General features: G+C 47.0%; 1 protein-coding gene across 1 annotated transcript; it reads right to left on the bottom strand.

Annotated features, from left to right (window-relative positions):
* Positions 1–519: 519 nt before the first annotated feature.
* Positions 520–21,036, bottom strand: LOC130357517 (integumentary mucin C.1-like). Its single transcript, XM_056560214.1, has 5 exons — positions 20,886–21,036; positions 20,550–20,693; positions 7,799–7,948; positions 1,828–1,971; positions 520–562 (listed from the first exon to the last, which is right to left on the bottom strand). Coding segments are annotated over exons 1-5 (591 nt in total). The 3' UTR covers positions 520–560.
* Positions 21,037–21,748: the final 712 nt, after the last annotated feature.

Below are 21,748 nucleotides of genomic sequence, written 5' to 3'. Positions count from 1 at the left end.
GGCGGCTTCAGCGTTCAGAACAGTTTGTTCCAAACGCTGAACAGCGGAGTACCCCTTTAAAGGGGTACTCCGGTGCCCCAGCGTTCGGAACATTTTATTCAGTATGCTCAGAGGCCATGATCGTGATGTCCCGGCCACGCCCCCCTTGTGCCACCACGCCCCCTCCATTCATGTCTATGGGAGGGGGCCTGTCGGCCGACATGCCCCCTCCCATATACATGCATGGAGGGGGCGTGGCGTGACGTCACGACTACTGCTGTAGGAACCGGGCGTTTGTTTAGAATGACGGGCGCTGCGCGAGATCGCGGGGGGCGAGCAGCGGGACCCCCGCGATCAGACATCTTATCCTCTATCCTTTCGATAGGTGATAAGATGCGTAGCAGCGGAATACCCCTTTAAATCAAACTTAGTTTTAAATTACAGAAAAATCATCAATATATTATAATACTGATATAAAAGTTATAATAATGTAATACGTAATAATACGTTAGAATTAGAAACAAAATCACACAGGAGAAGAGGTAAGTATTCCTATCGTTTCAGGTTGTTCCTCTTTGGGATTCTGAAATATAACAAAGTGATATGAATTATTCAGTAACATTTTGGGAAATAGTTTTTTTTGGGAGAGTTTGATATTAAAATGAGTCAAATGATAGTGAGAAGTTCACACTTGACCTCCCCCTATGGTTAGGTCAAGCGTAAAGTTGACCTAACCAACTTAATGTTTAAGGGTACGGCCCTGGGAAAATCCATCCTGGTGCCATTTTATTCCATAGACCAGTGTTTTCTAACATTTTGAGCCCGAGCGCCCAAATCCCAACACTAAATAAACTTCTTTATTTCAAAATGCCAGGGTGGAGCCACAAAAAGCCAATGGCTAAGGGGAGGGCCGAATGGGGTGGAACCACTGAAAGCCAATAATATGCCTTTTGTAGGTAGCTTGCCCCCTGTATGTAGGACCCTCCCTGTAGACTGCTTTCCCCCACCTCATACATGGGGACCGTCGCAGGTGGGGAATTTGACTGGGGCGGTATACCTGTCAAATCGCAACGCAGGTGTCCTAAGGCGAGCTCAGGGAGGACAGAAACCTCTCGTTGAGCAGAAGGGTAGGTGGCTTGCTCCCTGTAGGTAGTTTGCCCCCTGTATGTAAGAGCCCTTTAGGTAACAATAAGTTTTTCTTGTAGATAAGTTGTCTGCTGTATGTAGGTAGTACAAGGGGTAGGTAGGACCGATGGAACGTATTTATCCTGCCCCCTGTCTGCGGCCCTGTTCTATGTAAAATGTAACTCTGCTCCGCTCCCCCGTCTATAACAGTGTGTCCTATAGAGCAGCATGTGACATACACGTCTCTCTGCTCCTCCATAGCATTACACTGCTCTATGCCCAAGCAAGGAGCGCAGGCGCAGCGGTGGAGGCAGGGCGATGTGTGCGTCACACACTCCTCCATAGGATGACGTGTTACAGAAAGGGTAGCAAGGCTGCATTCGCCAAAAAAAGGATCTGCAAACCTGGCCCTGGGCTCGTGTGGCAGCAGAGTCCTCCCCGTCCCCAACAAGTGCCATAGGTTCACCATCGCTGGTATAGACCACACCTCATAGGGAGCTCAATTTGGTGCCAGGCCCCCCTCTTGCCATGTGCCGATAGCAAACACATGCCCTAGGTACACCATTTTATATCTGAAGCTCCAAGTAGAACTGTGAGTTATCTGATTTGTGCGTAGATATTGCTCTCGGTCCCTTGTCCTTTACCACTGCGTTAATAATTCACCCCCTAAAACCTGGGAGTAAACAATGAAAATCACATGAAAACTATAAAGTAACATCTTACATTTCCCATTAGGGTAGAAGCACCATTTGGTTCCTGGTTTACTTGCGTTGAAGCAGCATCCTCTGGAGTAGCACTGCGTGTCAGTAATTCCGGGGAAGCCGCAGTCCCTCCTGTCCACCGCGTTCACGGCACATTGGGAATTATCTGTGAGTGACGGAGGACAGACAGATAATAGGTACAAAGTAGAAAATATGGAGCACTCACCTAGTTAGTTGCTGGAATATCTTGTTAATTTATTTCATATTCTGATGCAGGAGAGCGGAAAGGAGCGGTGGTGTGGGGGGTGGATGGGCAACAGACCGTATCGCATGGCATGGCGCTTCGTCAGGCCCCAGGACCGTATCGCGGGGTATAATGCTTCGCCAGGCCCCTGGACAGTATCGTGCGGTGTGGCGCTTCATCAGGCCCCTGGACCGTATCATGCGGCGTGGCGCATCGTCAGGCCCCAGGACCGTATCACGTGGTTTAATGCTTCGCCAGGCCCCCGGACAGTATCATGTAGTGTGGCGCTTCGTCAGACCCCTGGACCGTATCATGAGGCGTGGTGCTTCGTTAGGCCCCAGGACCATATCGCGTGGTATAATGCTTCGCCAGGCCCCTGGACAGTATTGTGCAGTGTGGCGCTTCATCAGGCCCCTGGACCGTATCATGCGGCGTGGTGCTTCGTCAGGCCCCAGGACTGTATCGCGTGGCATAATGCTTCGCCAGGCCCCTGGACAGTATCATGCAGTGTGGCGCTTCATCAGGCCCCTGGACCGTATCATGCGGCGTGGCACTTCATCAGGCCCTAGGACCATATCGCGTGGCATAATGCTTCGCCAGGCCCCCGGACAGTATCGTGCAGTGTGGCGCTTCATCAGGCCCCTGGACCGTATCATGCGGCGTGGCACTTCGTCAGGCCCTAGGACCGTATCGCATGGCATAATGCTTCGCCAGGCCCCCGCACAGTATCGTACAGTGTGGTGCTTCGTCAGGCCCCCCTGGGAGGCCTGATGAAGACGAAGCACCACACTGCACGATACTGTGCGGGGGCCTGGCGTAGCACTATACCACGCAATACAGTCCTGGGGCCTGACAAAGCGCCACGCCGCATGATACGGTTCGTTGCCCAAAAACCATCCCCCCCCCACACCACCACTCCTGTCCACTCCCGTACACGAATGTATCCGAATAAGAAATAAAGTAACACAATATTCAAGCAACTAACCGGGTGAGTGCTCCGCGTTTTCTACTTTGTACCTGTTTGAAAATGACTTGCCTTTCACGTGAGCACCCAATAAGGTTTTGCAGCGATGGATACATGGCAAGATTGGACACCGTGGGTGCGTGAATTGTAGCTACAGTGGTGCCGAGGTTCCTGCTTGGTCTTATTACAGACAGATAATACTTATGTATGTTCTGTATTTATATATACTGGAGATTATGAGGACTTTAGGATCTCCTCTGATGTCAGCTCCAGGTGGTAATGGAGTTGGTCAATTCTTTCTACATCTTCCCCTAGATAATGAGCCCATTCCTCCACTGATACCACCATACACTTGAGTATACATTGCATGTTCTTAACCCCTTAAGGACCAGGCCATTTTACACCTTAGGACCAGAGCGTTTTTCTAACATCTGACCACTGTCACTTTAAGCATTAATAACTCTGGAATGCTTTTTCCTATCATTCTGATTCCGAGATTGTTTTTTCATGACATATTCTACTTTATGTTATTGGTAAAATTTTGTCGATACTTACATCGTTTCTTAGTGAAAAATTCCAAAATTTGATGAAAAAATTGAAAATTTTGCATTTTTCTAACTTTGAAGCCCTCTGCTTGTAAGGAAAATGGATATTCCAAATAATTTTTTTTTATTCACATATACTATCTCTTATGAGTATGGAGGTACCCCATAAGTTGACCTGAAGTGTACTACGGGCGAACTACAATGCTCAGAAGAGAAGGAGTGATATTTGGCTTTTTGAGAGCAAATTTTGCTCGGGGGCATGTCGCATTAGGAAGCCCCTATTGTGCCAGGACAGCAAAAAATACCCACATGGCATACCATTTTGGAAACTAGACCCCTTGAGGAACGTAACAAGGGGTACAGTGAGCATTTACTCACCCACTGGTGTCTGTCAGATCTTTGGAACAGTGGGCTGTACAAAATTTTAAATTTGCACAGCCCACTGTTCCAAAGATCTGTCAGACACCTGTGGGGTGTAAATTCTCACTGCACCCCTCATTACATTCCGTGAGGGATGTAGTTTCCGAAATGGGGCCACATGTGTTTTTTTTTTCTTTTTGCGTTTGTCAAAACCGCTGTAACAATCAGCCACCCCTGTGCAAATCACCTCAAATGTACATGGTGCACTCTCCCTTCTCGGCCTTGTTGTGCGCCCCCAGAGCACTTTGCGCCCACATATGGGGTATCTCCGTAGTAGGGAGAAATTGCATTACAAATTTTGGGGGGCTTTTTTCCCTTTTACCTCTTGTCAAAATGAAAAGTATGGGGCAACACCAGCATGTTAGTGTAAAAAATTTATTTTTTTACACTAGCATGCTGGTGTAGACCCCAACTTTACCTTTTCATAAGGGGTGAAAGGAGAAAAAGCCCCCCAAAATTTGTTAGGCAATTTCTCCCGAGTACGGCGATACCCCATATGTGGCCCTTAACTGTTACCCTGAAATACGACAGGGCTCCAAAGTGAGAGCACCATGAGCATGTGAGGCCTGAATTAGGGATTTGCATAGGGGTGGACATAGGGGTATTCTACGCCAGTGATTTCCAAACAGGGTGCCTCCAGCTGTTGCAAAACTCCCAGCATGCCTGGACAGTTAACGGCTGTCCGGAAATACTGGGAGTTGTTGTTTTGCAACAGCTGGAGGCTCCATTTTGAAAACAGTGGCGTACCAGATGTTTTTCATTTTTATTGGGGAGGGGGGCTGTGTAGGGGTATGTGTATATGTAGTGTTTTTTACTTTTTATTTTATTTTGTGTTAGTGTAGTGTAGTGTTTTTAGGGTACAGTCACACGGGCGGAGGGTTACAGCGAGTTTCCCGCTGCGAGTTTGAGCTGCCGCGCAAAATTTGCTGCATCGCAAACTTGCAGCCTGATACTCACTGTAAGCCAGGGAGGGGGGGGGACCTCCAGCTGTTGCAAAACTACAACTCCCAGCATGCACAGTCTATCAGTGCATGCTGATAGTTATAGTTTTGCAACAGCTGGAGGCACACGGGTTGGGAAACACTGAGTTAGGAAACAGACAATGTTTCCCAACCAGTGTGCCTCCAGTTGTTGCAAAACCACTACTCCCAAACATTCTCAGGCATGCTGGAAGTAGTAGTTCGGCAACATCTTTAGAGCCAGATATTGCCGAACTACAACTCCCAGCATGCTTGGAGTTGTAGTTTTGCAACATCTGGTGGACTACAGTTGGCAGACCACTAATACAGTGGTTCCCAATCTGTGCCCTTCCAGATGTTGCAAAACTACAACTCCCAGTATGCCAAAACTGTCCAGGCATTCTGGGAGTTGTTGTTCTGCAACATCTGAAGGGCCAGATGTTACAGAACTACAACTCCCAGCATGCCTGGACAGTAAGGGCATGCCGAGGATGTGTAGTTTTGCAACATCTGGAAGGGCACAGTGGTTTCCAAACTGTGGACCTCCAGATGTTGCAAAACTGCAACTCCCAGCATGCCCAGATACCAAGGGCTGTCTGGGCATGCTGGGTGTTGTAGTATACAGGGTCCCAATACAGCAATGAATGTCGCTTTACGGCGACGTGCATTGCTGTAAAGGGTCCGACCGCGGCTGAAGATCAACTCACCTGTCGCCGCCGCCGCTGTCTTCATCGCCGGGATCCGGGTCTTCAGGGACGAGGTAAGTACCGGGGCCGGTCCCAGCACTCCCCCGTCCCCCGCCGCGTCCTCCGGTCTTCCTCCCGTCCTCTCCGGACTTTCAGGGGCCGGGCAGGACGGGAGGAAGTAACCGCCCCCCCTCCTGCGATTGGTCGGTTAACTAACCGACAGATCGCAGGGTATAGGAGGAGGTGGCAGGCTTGCCACCTCGCTCCGATACTTCAGCATGGTCCTGGCTGTCTGTGACAGCCGGGATCATGCGAAATTACCGGGTGGTCGGGTCCCAGAGACCCGATCAGCCCGGTATCGCCGCAGATCGCAGGGGCGATTTCCTACATGGCCCCCCTCTGCGTTTGCCCTGGATGCCTGCTGAAGGATTTCAGCAGGCATCCAGTTCCGATCTCTGCCCGGGGCGCGGCAGGCACCGGAAAACGCCAGGACGTTGTGGAACGTCATTGGTCCTTAAAGCCCAGGCTGCCATGACGTTCCATAACGTCATTGATCCTTAAGAGGTTAAAGGGGTACTCCGCTGGAAAACATTTATTTTTATTTTTTTTAGTTAACTGGTGTCAGAAAGTTAAACAGATTTGTAAATTACTTCTATTTAAAAATCTGAATCCTTCCAGTACTTATCAGCTGCTGTATACTACAGAGGAAGTTTTTTACTTTTCAACTTTCTTTCTGTCTGACCACAGTGCTCTCTGCTGACACCTCTGTCCATGTCAGGAACTGAGCAGGAACAAATCCCCATAGCAAACCTCTCCTGCTCTGGACAGTTCTTGATGTGGACAGAGGTGTCAGCAGAGAGCACAGAAAGGAAATTCAAAAAAGAAAAGAACTTCCTGTGGGGCATACAGCAGCTGATTAGTACTGGAAGGTTTAAGATTTTTTTTTAAATAGAAGTAATTTACAAATCTGTTTAACTTTCTGGCACCAGTTGATTTAAAAATAAAAAATGTTTTCCAGCGGAGTACCCCTTTAACAAAGCTGGCTGTACAAAGTTGGGTGAGACGGGTTTAGCGGGCCACCTCAATATGAATTTAGGATTGGGCAAGACTATACAGCCATGTTGGCTTTTTGAATAAGGCATCCAGTCTGACTTTGTTATGGTTGGGAACCCCATATAAACTTGGCTCACATTATAGTTGGTTTTGCCCCCCACCCCTATAAAACAATGAGTATGGGTCCAACTTCCTCAGTCCAAGGGCCCCATTGAAGTTATTCTTATATGGTATATTTACCCTGGGTTGACAAACCCAATAGCTGTGAGCTCAAGCTTTAAAGGGGTACTCCGGCGGAAAACTTTTTTTATTTTTTTTAAATCATCTGGTGCCAGAAAGTTAAACAGATTTGTAAATTGCTTCTATTAAAAAAAAAATCTTAATCCTTCCAGTACTTATTAGCGGCTGAATACTGCAGAGGAAATTCTTTTCTTTTTGGATTACTCTTCTGTCACGAGCACAGTGCTCTCAGCTGACACCTCTGTCCATTTTAAGAACTGTCCAGAGTAGGAGAAAATCCCCATGGAAAACATATGCTTCTCTGGACAGTTCCTAAAATGGACAGAGATGTCAGCAGAGAGCACTGTGCTCGTGATGTCAGCAGAGAGCTCTGTGTTCCAAAAAGAAAATCATTTCCTCTGTAGTATTCAGCAGCTAATAAGTACTGGAAGGATTAAGATTTTTTTATAGAAGTAATTTACAAATCAGTTTCACTTTCTGGCACCAGTTGATTTAAAGAAAAAAAAAAAAAAGAAAGTTTTCCACCGGAGTACCCCTTTAAATTCAGGTCACACTGAGGATTTTGAACGGAATCTCTGCTCGCAGAATTCCGCGAGCGGAGATTTCATCTGGCGTCCGCCAACGATACACTTCGGTGGTAGGACCGTGCAGCCCTGCGCCGTCTCCATTGACCGCTATGTAGTGATCGCAAATTTTCGCGCAAAGAACGAACATGTTCATTATTTGCGCGGATCAATTTCAGTGGCGGAATTGTCCTTAGTGCAGAGGACCTGATAGGGTTGTAGAGTCCTTACAGACATTCCCAAAGGAGCAAATCAGGGTTTGGACTAGTACGATACACTCGACAAAAAAAACAATGGTTCTATACATTTTTAACAATACCTTGTTCTTTAGAGTAGAAGCACCAGTTAACCCCCGGAGTGCTGGAGTCGAAGCAGCAGTCCCTCTTGGTGCATTCCGAGGAGCTTATTCCCGGGTACCCACAGTTTCTTCTCTTGTAAGGAAACACTCCGCATTCATATTGTTCATTTTCTGGCAAAAAACGATTCAAGTTACCATCCTGTCATTAAAATGTTCTCCAGGAAACAACAAATGTCAATAAAAGTATCTTACACCAAAAGGGGCACTCCGGTGGAAAACGTTTTTATTTTATTTTTTAAATCAACTGGAGCCAGAAAGTTAAACAGATTTGTAAATGACTTCTATAAAAAATTCTTAATCCTTCCAGTACTTATTAGCGGCTGTATACTACAGAGGAAATTCTTTTCTTTTTGGATTACTCTTCTGTCATGACCACAGTGTTCTCTGCTGACACTTCTGTCCAATTTAGAAACTGTCCAGAGCAGCATATGTTTGCTATGGGGATTTTCTCCTGATCTGGACAGTTCCTGACATGGACAGAGGTGTCAGCAGAGAGCACTGTGGTCGTGAGAGAAGAGTAATCCAAAAAGAAAAGAATTTCCTCTGTAGTATACAGCCGCTAATAAGTACTGGAAGGATTAAGAAATTCTTTTATAGAAGTGATTTACAAATCTGTTTAACTTTCTGGCACCAGTTGATTTAAAAAAATAAAAAAATAAAGTTTTCCACCGGAGTACCCCTTTAATTCATTCTCCAATTCAACACAAGGTTATCCATTGTCATAACCCTATGAGGGAATTCTGAGTTGATAGTCGGGGTCCTCCTCATCTCTTTGCCAGTGTGTAGAGTAGTTAAAGGGGTTATCCAGAAATAGAAAAACAGAGCTAATTTCTAGAGATGAGCGAATTTACAGTAATTTCGATTCGTCACAAACTTCTCGGCTCGGCAGTTGATGACTTATCCTGCGTAAATTAGTTCAGCTTTCAGGTGCTCCGGTGGGCTGGAAAAGGTGGATACAGTCCTAGGAGACTCTTTCCTAGGATGGTATTCACCTTTTCCAGCCCACGGGAGCACCTGAAGGCTGAACTAATTTATGCAGGAAAAGTCATCAACTGCCGAGCCGAGAAGTTCGTGACGAATCGAATTTACTGTAAGTTTGCTCATCTCTACTAATTTCTTTCAAAAAACACTCCCCCGTCTGTCTGCAGGTTGGGTGTGGTTCTGCAGCTCAGTTCCATTGAAGTAAATGGAGCCAAGTTGTAATACCACACCCAACCTGGGGACAGACGTGGAGCTGTTTTTTTTTTTTAAAGAAATTAGCTCTGTTTTTCTATTTCTATTTTCTGTTTCTCCATTCTAAACAGTATTATATAAGTAAGGTATGACAGTATTATCTAAGGCTGCATTCACATCACGATTTCTCCATCCGACCTGAGTACACGATTTTTATAACTTAAAATCGTATGAAATCGTATATAAAGTTGGATCCATTGACCTCCATAAAAAAATCGGATCCATTACGCACATCCGATTTGATCCGCATCCGATTTCACACGATTTTTGTTCGGGTCTGAAATCGGCGTTGACCACGTTTCCAGACCTGAACAAAAATCGTGTGAAATCGGATGCGGATCAAATCGGATGTGTGCAATGGATCCGATTTTTTAATGGAGGTCAATGGATCCGACTTTATATACGATTTCATACGATTTTAAGTTATAAAAATCGTGATCTCAGGTCGAATGGAGAAATTGGAGAAATCGTGATGTGAGTGCAGCCTAAGCCATGTCGATTAAGAATTCTGTGAGTTACCGTATTTTTCGCCCTATAGGACGCACCGGCGTATAAGACGCACCCAATTTATAGGTGCAAAATCTAAAAAAAAATTTAGATTTTGAACCCAATAGTGGTCTTCAACCTGCGGACCTCCAGATGTTGCAAAAATACAACTCCCAGCATGCCCGGACAGCCGTTGGCTGTCCGGGTATGCTGGGAGTTGTAGTTTTGCAACATCTGGAGGTCCGCAGATTGAAGACCGCTGCATAGGAGGTAATACTCACGTGTCCCCGCCGCTCCGGACCCCTCACCGCTGCCCTGGATGTCGCTTCATCGCTGTCGCCGTGTCCCCGTCGCTCCGGAACGTCTCTGCTTCCGGCCGGGTATCCTCGTTCTCCGTCGCCGCCATCACGTCGTCACGCACGCCGACGCACGTACGCGATGACAGGATGACGAGGAAAGAGAGCGCCGGCCATACAGGGGATCCCTGAACGGAGAAGACACAGAGGAGGCAGGTAAGGTCCCTCCCGGTGTCCTGTAAGCACTAACCCGGCTATTCAGTCGGGCTGTTCGGGACCGCCGCGGTGAGATCGTGGCGGTCCCGAACAGCCCGACTGAACAGCCGGGTTAGTGTCACTTTCCCTTCGGACGCGGCGGTCAGCTTTGATCGCCGCGTCTGAAGGGTTAATACAGGGCATCACCGCGATCGGTGATGTCCTGTATTAGCCACGGGTCCCGGCCGCTGATGGGCGCAGCGATAGGACAGGGTTTTAATGTGTATTCGCCATATAAGACGCACCAACTTTCCCCCCCCCCCCAGTTTTGGGGATGAAAAAGTGGGTCTTATACGGCGAAAAATACGGTATGTATGGTAGTATTATATGAGGACTGTTTGTAAATATTAAGTAAGTCATGTAGGGCAGTATTATATCAATAGGGTATCACAGTATTATTATAAGCCATGTATAGTAGTGTTATATGAATAATATACAGTAGTATTTTATGAGCACTGTAGGTCTGTATTATATAAGTCATGTATGGTAGTATTAGGCTGGGTTCACACTACTCTTTCCCCCATACGGGAGCGCATACGGCAGGGGGGAGCTAAAAGCTCGCGCTCCCGTATGTGACCATATGCGCTCCCGTATGTCATTCATTTCAATGAGCCGACCGGAGTGAAACGTTCGGTCCGGTCGGCTCATTTTTGCGCCGTATGCGCTTTTACAACCGGACCTAAAACCGTGGTTGACCACGGTTTTAGGTCCGGTTGTAAAAGCGCATACGGCGCTAAAATGAGCCGACCGGACCGAACGTTTCACTCCGGTCGGCTCATTGAAATGAATGACATACGGGAGCGCATACGATGACATACGGGAGCGCGAGGTTTTAGCTCCCCCCTGCCGTATGCGCTCCCGTATGGGACAAAACGTAGTGTGAACCCAGCCTTATATGAGTAGGGTATGGCAGTATTATATACAGTCATGGCTGTAAATGTTGGCACCCCTGAAATTTTTCTAGAAAATGAAGTATTTCTCACAGAAAAGCATTGCAGTAACACATGTGTTACTATACACATGTTTATTCCCTTTGTGTGTATTGGAACGAAACCAAAAATGGGAGGAAAAAAAGCAAATTGGACATAATGTCACCAAACTCCAAAAATGGTCTGGACAAAATTATTGGCACCCTTTCAAAATTGTGGAAAAATAAGATTGTTTCAAGCATGTGATGTGATGTGGGCAAGTAGCAGGTGTGGGCAATATAAAAATCACACCTGAAAGCAGATAAAAAGGAGAGAAGTTCACTTAGTCTTGGCATTGTGTGTCTGTGTGTGCCACACTAAGCATGGACAACAGAAAGAGGAGAAGAGAACGGTCTGAGGACTTGAGAACCAAAATTGTGGAAAAATATCAACAATCTCAAGGTTACAAGTCCATCTCCAGAGATGTAGATTTGCCTTTGTCCACAGTGCGCAACATTATCAAGAAGTTTACAACCCATGGCACTGTAGATAATCTCCCTGAACGGAAGAGAAAAATTGATGAAAGGTTTCAACGCAGGATAATCTGGATGGTGGATAAGCAGCCCCAAACAAGTTCCAAGGATATTCAATCTGTCCTGCAGGCTCAGGGAGCATCAGTGTCAGCGGGGACTATCTGTCAACATTTAAATGAAATGAAACGCTATGGAGGAGACCCAGGAGGACCCCACTATGGAGGAGACCCAGGAGGTCCCCACTATGGAGGAGACCCAGGAGGACCCCACTATGGAGGAGACCCAGGAGGACCCCACTGCTGACACAGAGACATAAAAAGCAAGTCTACGTTTTGCCAAAATGAACTTGAGTAACCAAAATCCTTCTGGGAAAACGTTTTGTGGACAGATGAGACCAAGATAGAGCTTTTTGGTAAAGTACATAATTCTACTATTTACCGAAAACAGAATGAGGCCTACAAAGAAAAGAACACAGTACCTACAGTGACATATGGTGGAGGTCAGTGATGTTTGGGGTTGTTTTGCTGCCTCTGGCACTGGGGGCCTTGAATGTGTACAAGGCATCATGAAATCTGAGGATTACCAATGGATTTTGGGTCACACTGTACAGCCCAGTGTCAGAAAGCTGGGTTTGTGTCCGAGATCTTGGATCTTCCAGCAGGACAATGACCCCAAACATACGTCAAAAAGCCCCAGAAATGGATGACAACAAAGCGCTGGAGAGTTCTGAAGAGGCAGCAATGGTCCACATTTATCATTGTCTTTAGACTGTTTTTTTGTGTCTAAAAAAGGGGCAAAAAAGGCGCAAGCAGGGTTTTTTGCGCCTTTTTTTTGCCCCTTTTTGTTAACACATTTCTGCTGATTTTGAGTTGCAATCCACTGATTTTGGCAATAGACAAGATATGGAAGGGATTTATCATTGCGCCTTTTTGTAAAAAAGGAGCATAAAAAGGCGCAAAGCCACTGAAAAGTCTCTAAAACTACACCAGTCGAGACATGGTGTAGCTTTTTGGTGTATGTGTAGACAGAAATTTCAGAAAATGTGACCGGCACAAAATTTATCAAATCTCTTTTACCTTTTAATAAATTTGGTGCTCCTACACATTATCAGCACACAAAAAAAAATGTGTAAAAAAATGCTTCACTTGCACTGCAATGATAAATGTGGGCCAATGGGTCCAGATCTAAATCCCATTGATCACCTGTGGAAAGATCTTAAAATTGCTGTTGGGAAAAGGCGCCTTCCAATAAGAGAGACCTGGAGCAGTTTGTAAAAGGAAGAGTGCTCCAACATTCCGGCTGAGAGGTGTAAGAAGCTTATTGATGGTTATAGGAAGCCACTGATTTCAGTTTTTTTTTTTCCAAAGGGTGTGCAACCAAATACTAAGTTAAGGTGCCAATAATTTTTTCTGGCCCATTTTTGGAGTTTGGTGACATTATGTCCAATTTTCTTTTTTCCCTCCCTTTTTTGGTTTAGTTCCAATACACACAAAGGGGATAAACATGTGTATAGCAAAACATGTGTTACTGCAATCCTTTCCTGTGAGGAATACTTCATTTTCTAGAAAAAATTCAGGGGTGCCAACATTTACGGCCATGACTGTAAGCCATGTACAGTAGTGTTATATGAGTTTTGTATGGCGGTACTATATGAGCACGAAACGGTAGTATTAAATACTTTATGAGTAGGGTACGGCACTATTAGATACACCATGTATAGTAGTATTATATGAGCAGTGTAGGTCAGTATTATACAAGTCATGTATGATAGAATTATATGCGTATGGTATGGCAGTAATGTAGAATAGTATCCTATGAGTCATGTATAGTAGTATTATATTCACCATGTATAGTATTATTATGGGAGTAATCAACGGTTTGCATTATAGGCATGTGATACATAAGTCATCTATTGCAGTACTTCATGGGCACTATAGGGTAGTATTTAATACTTTGTGGCAATATTATATGAGTAGGATATGGCAGTATTAGATACACTATGTACAGTAGTATTATAGGAGCCCTGTAGGTCAGTATTATGTAAGTCATGTATGGTAGTATTATATGAGTAGAGTATGGCAGTAATGTACACTAGTATTATATGTGCACTGTAGGTCAGTATTATATAAGTCATGTATGTGTTACGCCGAGCGCTCCGGGTCCCCGCTCCTCCCCGGAGCGCTCGCTACACTCTCGTTCACCGCAGCGCCCCGGTCAAATCCACTGACCGGGTGCGCTGCGATACCGCCTCCAGCCGGGATGCGATTCGCGATGCGGGTGGCGCCCGCTCGCGATGCGCACCCCCCGCTCGCGATGCGCACCCCGGCTCCCGTACCTGACTCGCTCTCCGTCGGTCCTGTCCCGGCGCGCGCGGCCCCGCTCCCTAGGGCGCGCGCGCGCCGGGTCTCTGCGATTTAAAGGGCCACTGCGCCGCTGATTGGCGCAGTGGTTCTAATCAGTGTGTTCACCTGTGCACTCCCTATGTATACCTCACTTCCCCTGCACTCCCTCGCCGGATCTTGTTGCCATTGTGCCAGTGAAAGCGTTCCCTTGTGTGTTCCTAGCCTGTGTTCCAGACCTCCTGCCGTTGCCCCTGACTACGATCCTTGCTGCCTGCCCCAACCTTCTGCTACGTCCGACCTTGCTTCTGTCTACTCCCTTGTACCGCGCCTATCTTCAGCAGTCAGAGAGGTTGAGCCGTTGCTAGTGGATACGACCTGGTCACTACCGCCGCAGCAAGTCCATCCCGCTTTGCGGCGGGCTCTGGTGAACACCAGTAGTGACTTAGAACCGGTCCACTAGCACGGTCCACGCCAATCCCTCTCTGGCACAGAGGATCCACCTCCTGCCAGCCGGCATCGTGACAGTAGATCCGGCCATGGATCCCGCTGAAGTTCCTCTGCCAGTTGTCGCCGACCTCACCACGGTGGTCGCCCAGCAGTCACAACAGATAGCGCAACAAGGCCACCAGCTGTCTCAACTGACCGTGATGCTACAGCAGCTACTACCTCAGCTTCAGCAATCATCTCCTCCGCCAGCTCCTGCACCTCCTCCGCAGCGAGTGGCCGCCTCAGGCCTACGACTATCCTTGCCGGATAAATTTGATGGGGACTCTAAGTTTTGCCGTGGCTTTCTTTCACAATGTTCCCTGCACTTGGAGATGATGTCGGACCAGTTTCCTACTGAAAGGTCTAAGGTGGCTTTCGTAGTCAGCCTTCTGTCTGGAAAAGCTCTGTCATGGGCCACACCGCTCTGGGACCGCAATGACCCCGTCACTGCCTCTGTACACTCCTTCTTCTCGGAAATTCGAAGTGTCTTTGAGGAACCTGCCCGAGCCTCTTCTGCTGAGACTGCCCTGCTGAACCTGGTCCAGGGTAATTCTTCCGTTGGCGAGTACGCCGTGCAATTCCGTACTCTTGCTTCAGAACTTTCCTGGAATAATGAGGTCCTCTGCGCGACCTTTAAAAAAGGCCTATCCGGCAACATTAAAGATGTTCTGGCCGCACGAGAAATTCCTGCTAACCTACATGAACTCATTCATCTTGCCACTCGCATTGACATGCGTTTTTCCGAAAGGCGTCAGGAGCTCCGCCAGGATATGGACTTTGTTCGCACGAGGCGTTTTTTCTCCCCGGCTCCTCTCTCCTCTGGTCCTCTGCAATCCGTTCCTGTGCCTCCCGCCGTGGAGGCTATGCAAGTTGACCGGTCTCGCCTGACACCTCAAGAGAGGACACGACGCCGCATGGAGAATCTCTGCCTGTACTGTGCCGGTACCGAACACTTCCTGAAGGATTGTCCTATCCGTCCTCCCCGCCTGGAAAGACGTACGCTGACTCCGCACAAAGGTGAAACAGTCCTTGATGTCAACTCTGCTTCTCCACGTCTTACTGTGCCTGTGCGGATATCTGCCTCTACCTTCTCCTTCTCCACTAAGGCCTTCTTGGATTCCGGATCTGCAGGAAACTTTATTTTGGCCTCTCTCATCAACAGGTTCAACATCCCAGTGACCAGTCTCGCCAGACCTCTTTACATCAATTGCGTTAACAATGAAAGATTGGACTGTGCCGTGCGTTACCGCACGGAACCCCTCCTAATGTGCATCGGACCTCATCACGAAAGAATTGAGTTTTTGGTCCTCTCCAATTGCACTTCCGAAATTCTCCTTGGACTACCCTGGCTTCAACACCATTCCCCAACCCTGGATTGGTCCACAGGGGAGATCAAGAGTTGGGGTACCTCTTGTTTAAAGGACTGCCTTAAACCGGTTACCAGTACTCCCTGCCGTGATCCTGTGGTTCCCCCTGTAACCGGTCTCCCTAAGGCCTATATGGACTTTGCTGATGTGTTTTGCAAAAAACAAGCTGAGACTCTTCCTCCTCACAGGCCTTATGACTGTCCTATTGACCTCCTCCCGGGCACTACTCCACCCCGGGGCAGAATTTATCCTCTGTCCGCCCCAGAGACTCTTGCTATGTCTGAGTACATCCAGGAAAATTTAAAAAAGGGCTTTATCCGCAAATCCTCCTCTCCTGCCGGAGCCGGATTTTTCTTTGTGTCCAAAAAAGATGGCTCCCTACGCCCTTGCATTGACTACCGCGGTCTTAACAAAATCACGGTAAAGAACCGCTACCCTCCACCTCTTATCTCTGAACTCTTTGATCGCCTCCAAGGTGCCCACATCTTTACCAAACTGGACTTAAGTGGTGCTTATAATCTCATCCGCATCAGAGAGGGGGATGAATGGAAAACGCCATTTAACACTAGAGATGGACACTTTGAGTATCTGGTCATGCCCTTTGGCCTGTGCAACGCCCCTGCCGTCTTCCAAGACTTTGTTAATGAAATTTTTCATGATCTCTTATATTCCTGTGTTGTTGTATATCTGGACGATATCCTGATTTTTTCTGCCAACCTAGAAGAACACCGCCTGCATGTCCGCATGGTTCTTCAGAGACTTCGTGACAATCAACTTTATGCCAAGATGGAGAAATGTCTGTTTGAATGTCAATCTCTTCCTTTCCTAGGATACTTGGTCTCTGGCCAGGGACTACAAATGGATCCAGACAAACTCTCTGCCGTCTTAGATTGGCCACGCCCCTCCGGACTCCGTGCTATCCAACGTTTTTTGGGGTTCGCCAATTATTACAGACAATTTATTCCACATTTTTCCACCATTGTGGCTCCTATCGTGGCTTTAACCAAAAAGAATGCCAATCCTAAGTCATGGCCTCCTCAAGCGGAAGACGCCTTTAAACAGCTCAAGTCTGCCTTTTCTTCTGCTCCCGTGCTCTCCAGACCTGACCCATCTAAACCCTTCCTATTGGAGGTAGATGCCTCCTCAGTAGGAGCGGGAGCGGTCCTTCTACAAAAAAATTCTTCCGGGCATGCTGTTACTTATGGTTTTTTTTCTAGGACCTTCTCTCCGGCGGAGAGGAACTACTCCATCGGGGATCGAGAGCTACTAGCCATTAAATTAGCACTTGAGGAATGGAGGCATCTGCTGGAGGGATCAAGATTTCCAGTTATTATTTACACCGATCACAAAAATCTCTCCTATCTCCAGTCTGCCCAACGGCTGAATCCTCGCCAGGCCAGGTGGTCTCTGTTCTTTGCCCGATTTAATTTTGAAATTCACTTTCGGCCTGCCGATAAGAACATCAGGGCCGATGCTCTCTCTCGTTCCTCGGATGCCTCGGAAGTAGAGCTTTCTCCGCAACACATCATTCCTCCTGACTGCCTGATCTCCACTTCTCCAGCCTCCATCAGGCAAACTCCTCCAGGGAAGACCTTCGTCACTCCACGCCAACGCCTCGGAATCCTCAAATGGGGTCACTCCTCCCATCTCGCAGGCCATGCGGGCATCAAGAAATCCGTGCAACTCATCTCTCGTTTCTATTGGTGGCCGACTCTGGAGACGGATGTTGTTGATTTTGTGCGGGCCTGCACTGTCTGTGCCCGGGATAAGACTCCTCGCCAGAAGCCCGCTGGTCTTCTTCATCCTCTGCCTGTTCCCGAACAACCTTGGTCTCTGATTGGTATGGACTTTATTACAGACTTACCCTCATCCCGTGGCAACACTGTTGTTTGGGTGGTCGTTGATCGATTCTCCAAGATGGCACATTTCATCCCTCTTCCTGGTCTTCCTTCTGCGCCTCAGTTGGCAAAACAATTTTTTGTACACATTTTTCGTCTTCACGGGTTGCCCACGCAGATCGTCTCGGATAGAGGCGTCCAATTCGTGTCAAAATTCTGGAGGGCTCTCTGTAAACAACTCAAGATTAAATTAAACTTTTCTTCTGCCTATCATCCTCAATCCAATGGGCAAGTAGAAAGAATTAACCAGGTCCTGGGTGATTATTTACGGCATTTTGTTTCCTCCCGCCAGGATGACTGGGCAGATCTTCTACCATGGGCCGAATTCTCGTATAACTTCAGAGTTTCTGAATCTTCTTCCAAATCCCCATTTTTCGTGGTGTACGGCCGTCACCCTCTTCCCCCCCTCCCTACTCCCTTGCCCTCTGGTTTGCCCGCTGTGGATGAAATAACTCGTGATCTTTCCACCATATGGAAAGAGACCCAAAATTCTCACTTACAGGCTTCATCACGCATGAAGAAGTTTGCTGATAAGAAAAGAAGAGCTCCCCCCATTTTTTCTCCCGGAGACAAGGTATGGCTCTCCGCTAAATATGTCCGCTTCCGTGTTCCCAGCTACAAATTGGGACCACGCTATCTTGGTCCTTTCAAAATTTTGTGCCAGATTAATCCTGTCTCTTATAAACTTCTTCTCCCTCCTTCTCTTCGTATTCCTAATGCCTTTCACGTTTCTCTTCTTAAACCACTCATCATCAACCGTTTCTCTCCTAAACTTATTTCTCCCACTCCTGTCTCCGGTTCTTCAGACATCTTTCCTGTAAAGGAGATACTGGCCTCCAAAAAGGTCAGAGGAAAAACCTTCTTTTTGGTTGACTGGGAGGGCTGTGGTCCTGAAGAGAGATCCTGGGAACCTGAGGACAATATCCTAGATAAAAGTCTGGTCCTCAGGTTCTCAGGCTCCAAGAAGAGGGGGAGACCCAAGGGGGGGGGTACTGTTACGCCGAGCGCTCCGGGTCCCCGCTCCTCCCCGGAGCGCTCGCTACACTCTCGCTCCCGCAGCGCCCCGGTCAGATCCACTGACCGGGTGCGCTGCGATACCGCCTCCAGCCGGGATGCGGTTCGCGATGCGGGTGGCGCCCGCTCGCGATGCGCACCCCGGCTCCCGTACCTGACTCGCTCTCCGTCGGTCCTGTCCCGGCGCGCGCGGCCCCGCTCCCTAGGGCGCGCGCGCGCCGGGTCTCTGCGATTTAAAGGGCCACTGCGCCGCTGATTGGCGCAGTGGTTCTAATCAGTGTGTTCACCTGTGCACTCCCTATGTATACCTCACTTCCCCTGCACTCCCTCGCCGGATCTTGTTGCCATTGTGCCAGTGAAAGCGTTCCCTTGTGTGTTCCTAGCCTGTGTTCCAGACCTCCTGCCGTTGCCCCTGACTACGATCCTTGCTGCCTGCCCCGACCTTCTGCTAGTCCGACCTTGCTTCTGTCTACTCCCTTGTACCGCGCCTATCTTCAGCAGTCAGAGAGGTTGAGCCGTTGCTAGTGGATACGACCTGGTCACTACCGCCGCAGCAAGTCCATCCCGCTTTGCGGCGGGCTCTGGTGAACACCAGTAGTGACTTAGAACCGGTCCACTAGCACGGTCCACGCCAATCCCTCTCTGGCACAGAGGATCCACCTCCTGCCAGCCGGCATCGTGACAGTATGGTAGTATTATATGAGTAGAGTATGGCAGTAATGTACACTAGTATTATATGTGCACTGTATGTCAGTATTATATAAGTCATGTATGGTAGTATTATATGAGTAGAGTATGGCAGTAATGTACACTAGTATTATATGTGCACTGTAGGTCAGTATTATATAAGTCATGTATGGTAGTATTATATGAGTAGAGTATGGCAGTAATGTACACTAGTATTATATGTGCACTGTAGGTCAGTATTATATAAGTCATGTATGGTAGTATTATATGAGTAGAGTATGGCAGTAATGTACACTAGTATTATATGTGCACTGTAGGTCTGTATTATATAAGTCATGTATGGTAGTATTATATGAGTAGAGTATGGCAGTAATGTACACTAGTATTATATGTGCACTGTAGGTCTGAATTATATGTCATGTATGGTAGTATTATATGAGTAGTGTATGGCAGTAATGTACACTAGTATTATATGTGCACTGTAGGTCAGTATTATATAAGTCATGTATGGTAGTATTATAGGAGTAGAGTATGGCAGTAATGTACACTAGTATTATATGTGCACTGTAGGTCAGTATTATATAAGTCATGTATGGTAGTATTATATGAGTAGAGTATGGCAGTATTGTACACTAGTATTATATGTGCACTGTAGGTCAGTATTATATAAGTCATGTATGGTAGTATTATATGAGTAGAGTATGGCAGTAATGTACACTAGTATTATATGTGCACTGTAGGTCAGTATTATATAAGTCATGTATGGTAGTATTATAGGAGTAGAGTATGGCAGTATTGTACACTAGTATAATATGTGCACTGTAGGTCAGTATTATATAAGTCATGTATGGTAGTATTATAGGAGTAGAGTATGGCAGTAATGTACACTAGTATTATATGTGCACTGTAGGTCAGTATTATATAAGTCATGTATGGCAGTATTACCGTAAATGAGCAGGGTATGGCAGTATTATAGTCACCAAGTATAGTAAAATGATATCAGCAATGTACGGTAGAATTATATGAGCACTCTGGATAAGGATTATATAAGGATGGCGGTACTATATGAGCATGGATGGAAGTATAAAATACTTGATGGCAGTATTTTTGCCTAAAAAATATTTAAAAATGTCAAAAGCAAGTAAGATCCCTTGCTATGTGAGGGGTTAAAAGGGGAAATAAAAAAGGGATTATAATAATTTCTTACGCTGCTCTTTGGAGAAGAAGCACCATTTTACTCCGGGAACACTTGAGTTGAAGCAGCATCCTCGATTGTGACACTCTGTGGCGGTAATTCCGGGGTAACCGCAATCTGTTCTGTCTGGGGGGTTCACAGCGCACTGGGCCTTGTCTATAATACAATCATTGCCTGTAGTTAATACTGATGTATTAGTGCTGGTTCTATGTCCCTAGTGCAGTGTTTCTCAAGCAGGGTTCCACCAGCTGTTGCGAAACTAAAACTCCCAGCATGCCCGGACAGTTTTGCAACAGCTGGAGGCACCCTGCTTGGGAAACACTGCCGTAGCGGTATTATAGTACTTACTTTGTTCCTGAGTATAGAAGCACCAATTCACCCCGGGAATACTGGAGTCGTAGCAGCAGTTCCTGTTGTCACATTCTGCAGAGCTGATCCCGGGATACCCACAATTCCTTCTTAGTTGGGGAGATCCCCCACAATTCTTTGCTGTTACCATTAACAAAAAACAATAATTGGTTGTTAGAAAACGTATCATAAAGTGGACTTGCAATTTAGTTTACAATATTACTGAATCTTCTACTAAAGGGGGCAACTGTGTTATGGTATGGAACCCTAGAAGAGTGCCCGTGCATTTCTGTGGGCCCATAATACACCTCCAAGGAACTCCAATTTTATCACGGCGGTCTGGTTCACATAGAGAAGAAAAGGAAGAAGAACCACGCCAATAAGATCATCCGTAATCACTGGATGTAACTGAACTGTGATCACTTATATGGTCTACAGAGCCGGTGTACAGCTGGTATCTACCACTATAAGGGCACTATAGGGGGGAAATATTGGTCTGTATGTGGCATATTCTGTTCTGTGAGAGTATGGTTCTATTATTCAGTCACTATGTGGTGGTTAGGTGTGGTCATGATGTGTTGGGATTGTGTAGTGTTATTATTAGTAATATTGGTTTCACGATCTGCATGATAGGGGATAAGCTTTGGATTGCAGGCGTCTGACTGCTGGGACCCCCCCGCGATTCCCCCTATGGGCTTGGTGTCGCGGAGGCGGTGGTCGTCGCCCGACGCTAGGCCAGTGTTAGGTTAGGGACGCACTCTGACTAGGTGGCCTTGACGTGGCGAGTGGACTTGTATTTCTTTATCAAAATGGATAATTACAACCTGTTCGTTTTTGAAATTATGCTGAGAAGCCAATAAATC

Source organism: Hyla sarda, chromosome 2 (assembly GCF_029499605.1).
Source record: "Hyla sarda isolate aHylSar1 chromosome 2, aHylSar1.hap1, whole genome shotgun sequence".
Taxonomy (NCBI): domain Eukaryota; kingdom Metazoa; phylum Chordata; class Amphibia; order Anura; family Hylidae; genus Hyla; species Hyla sarda.
This window is presented reverse-complemented; position numbering and strand designations above follow the sequence as displayed.

Bases quoted from the DNA above. Each gene is read 5' to 3' on its own strand.
- LOC130357517 (XM_056560214.1), bottom strand. From the start codon at position 21,036: ATGGTAACAGCAAAGAATTGTGGGGGATCTCCCCAACTAAGAAGGAAT. The intron at 7,949-20,549 runs GTAAGAAATTAT...GTTTTTTGCCAG, and splicing joins CTTCTTCTCCAAAGAGCAGC to AAAATGAACAATATGAATGC. The intron at 1,972-7,798 runs GTATTGTTAAAA...CGTCACTCACAG, and splicing joins CTTCTACTCTAAAGAACAAG to ATAATTCCCAATGTGCCGTG.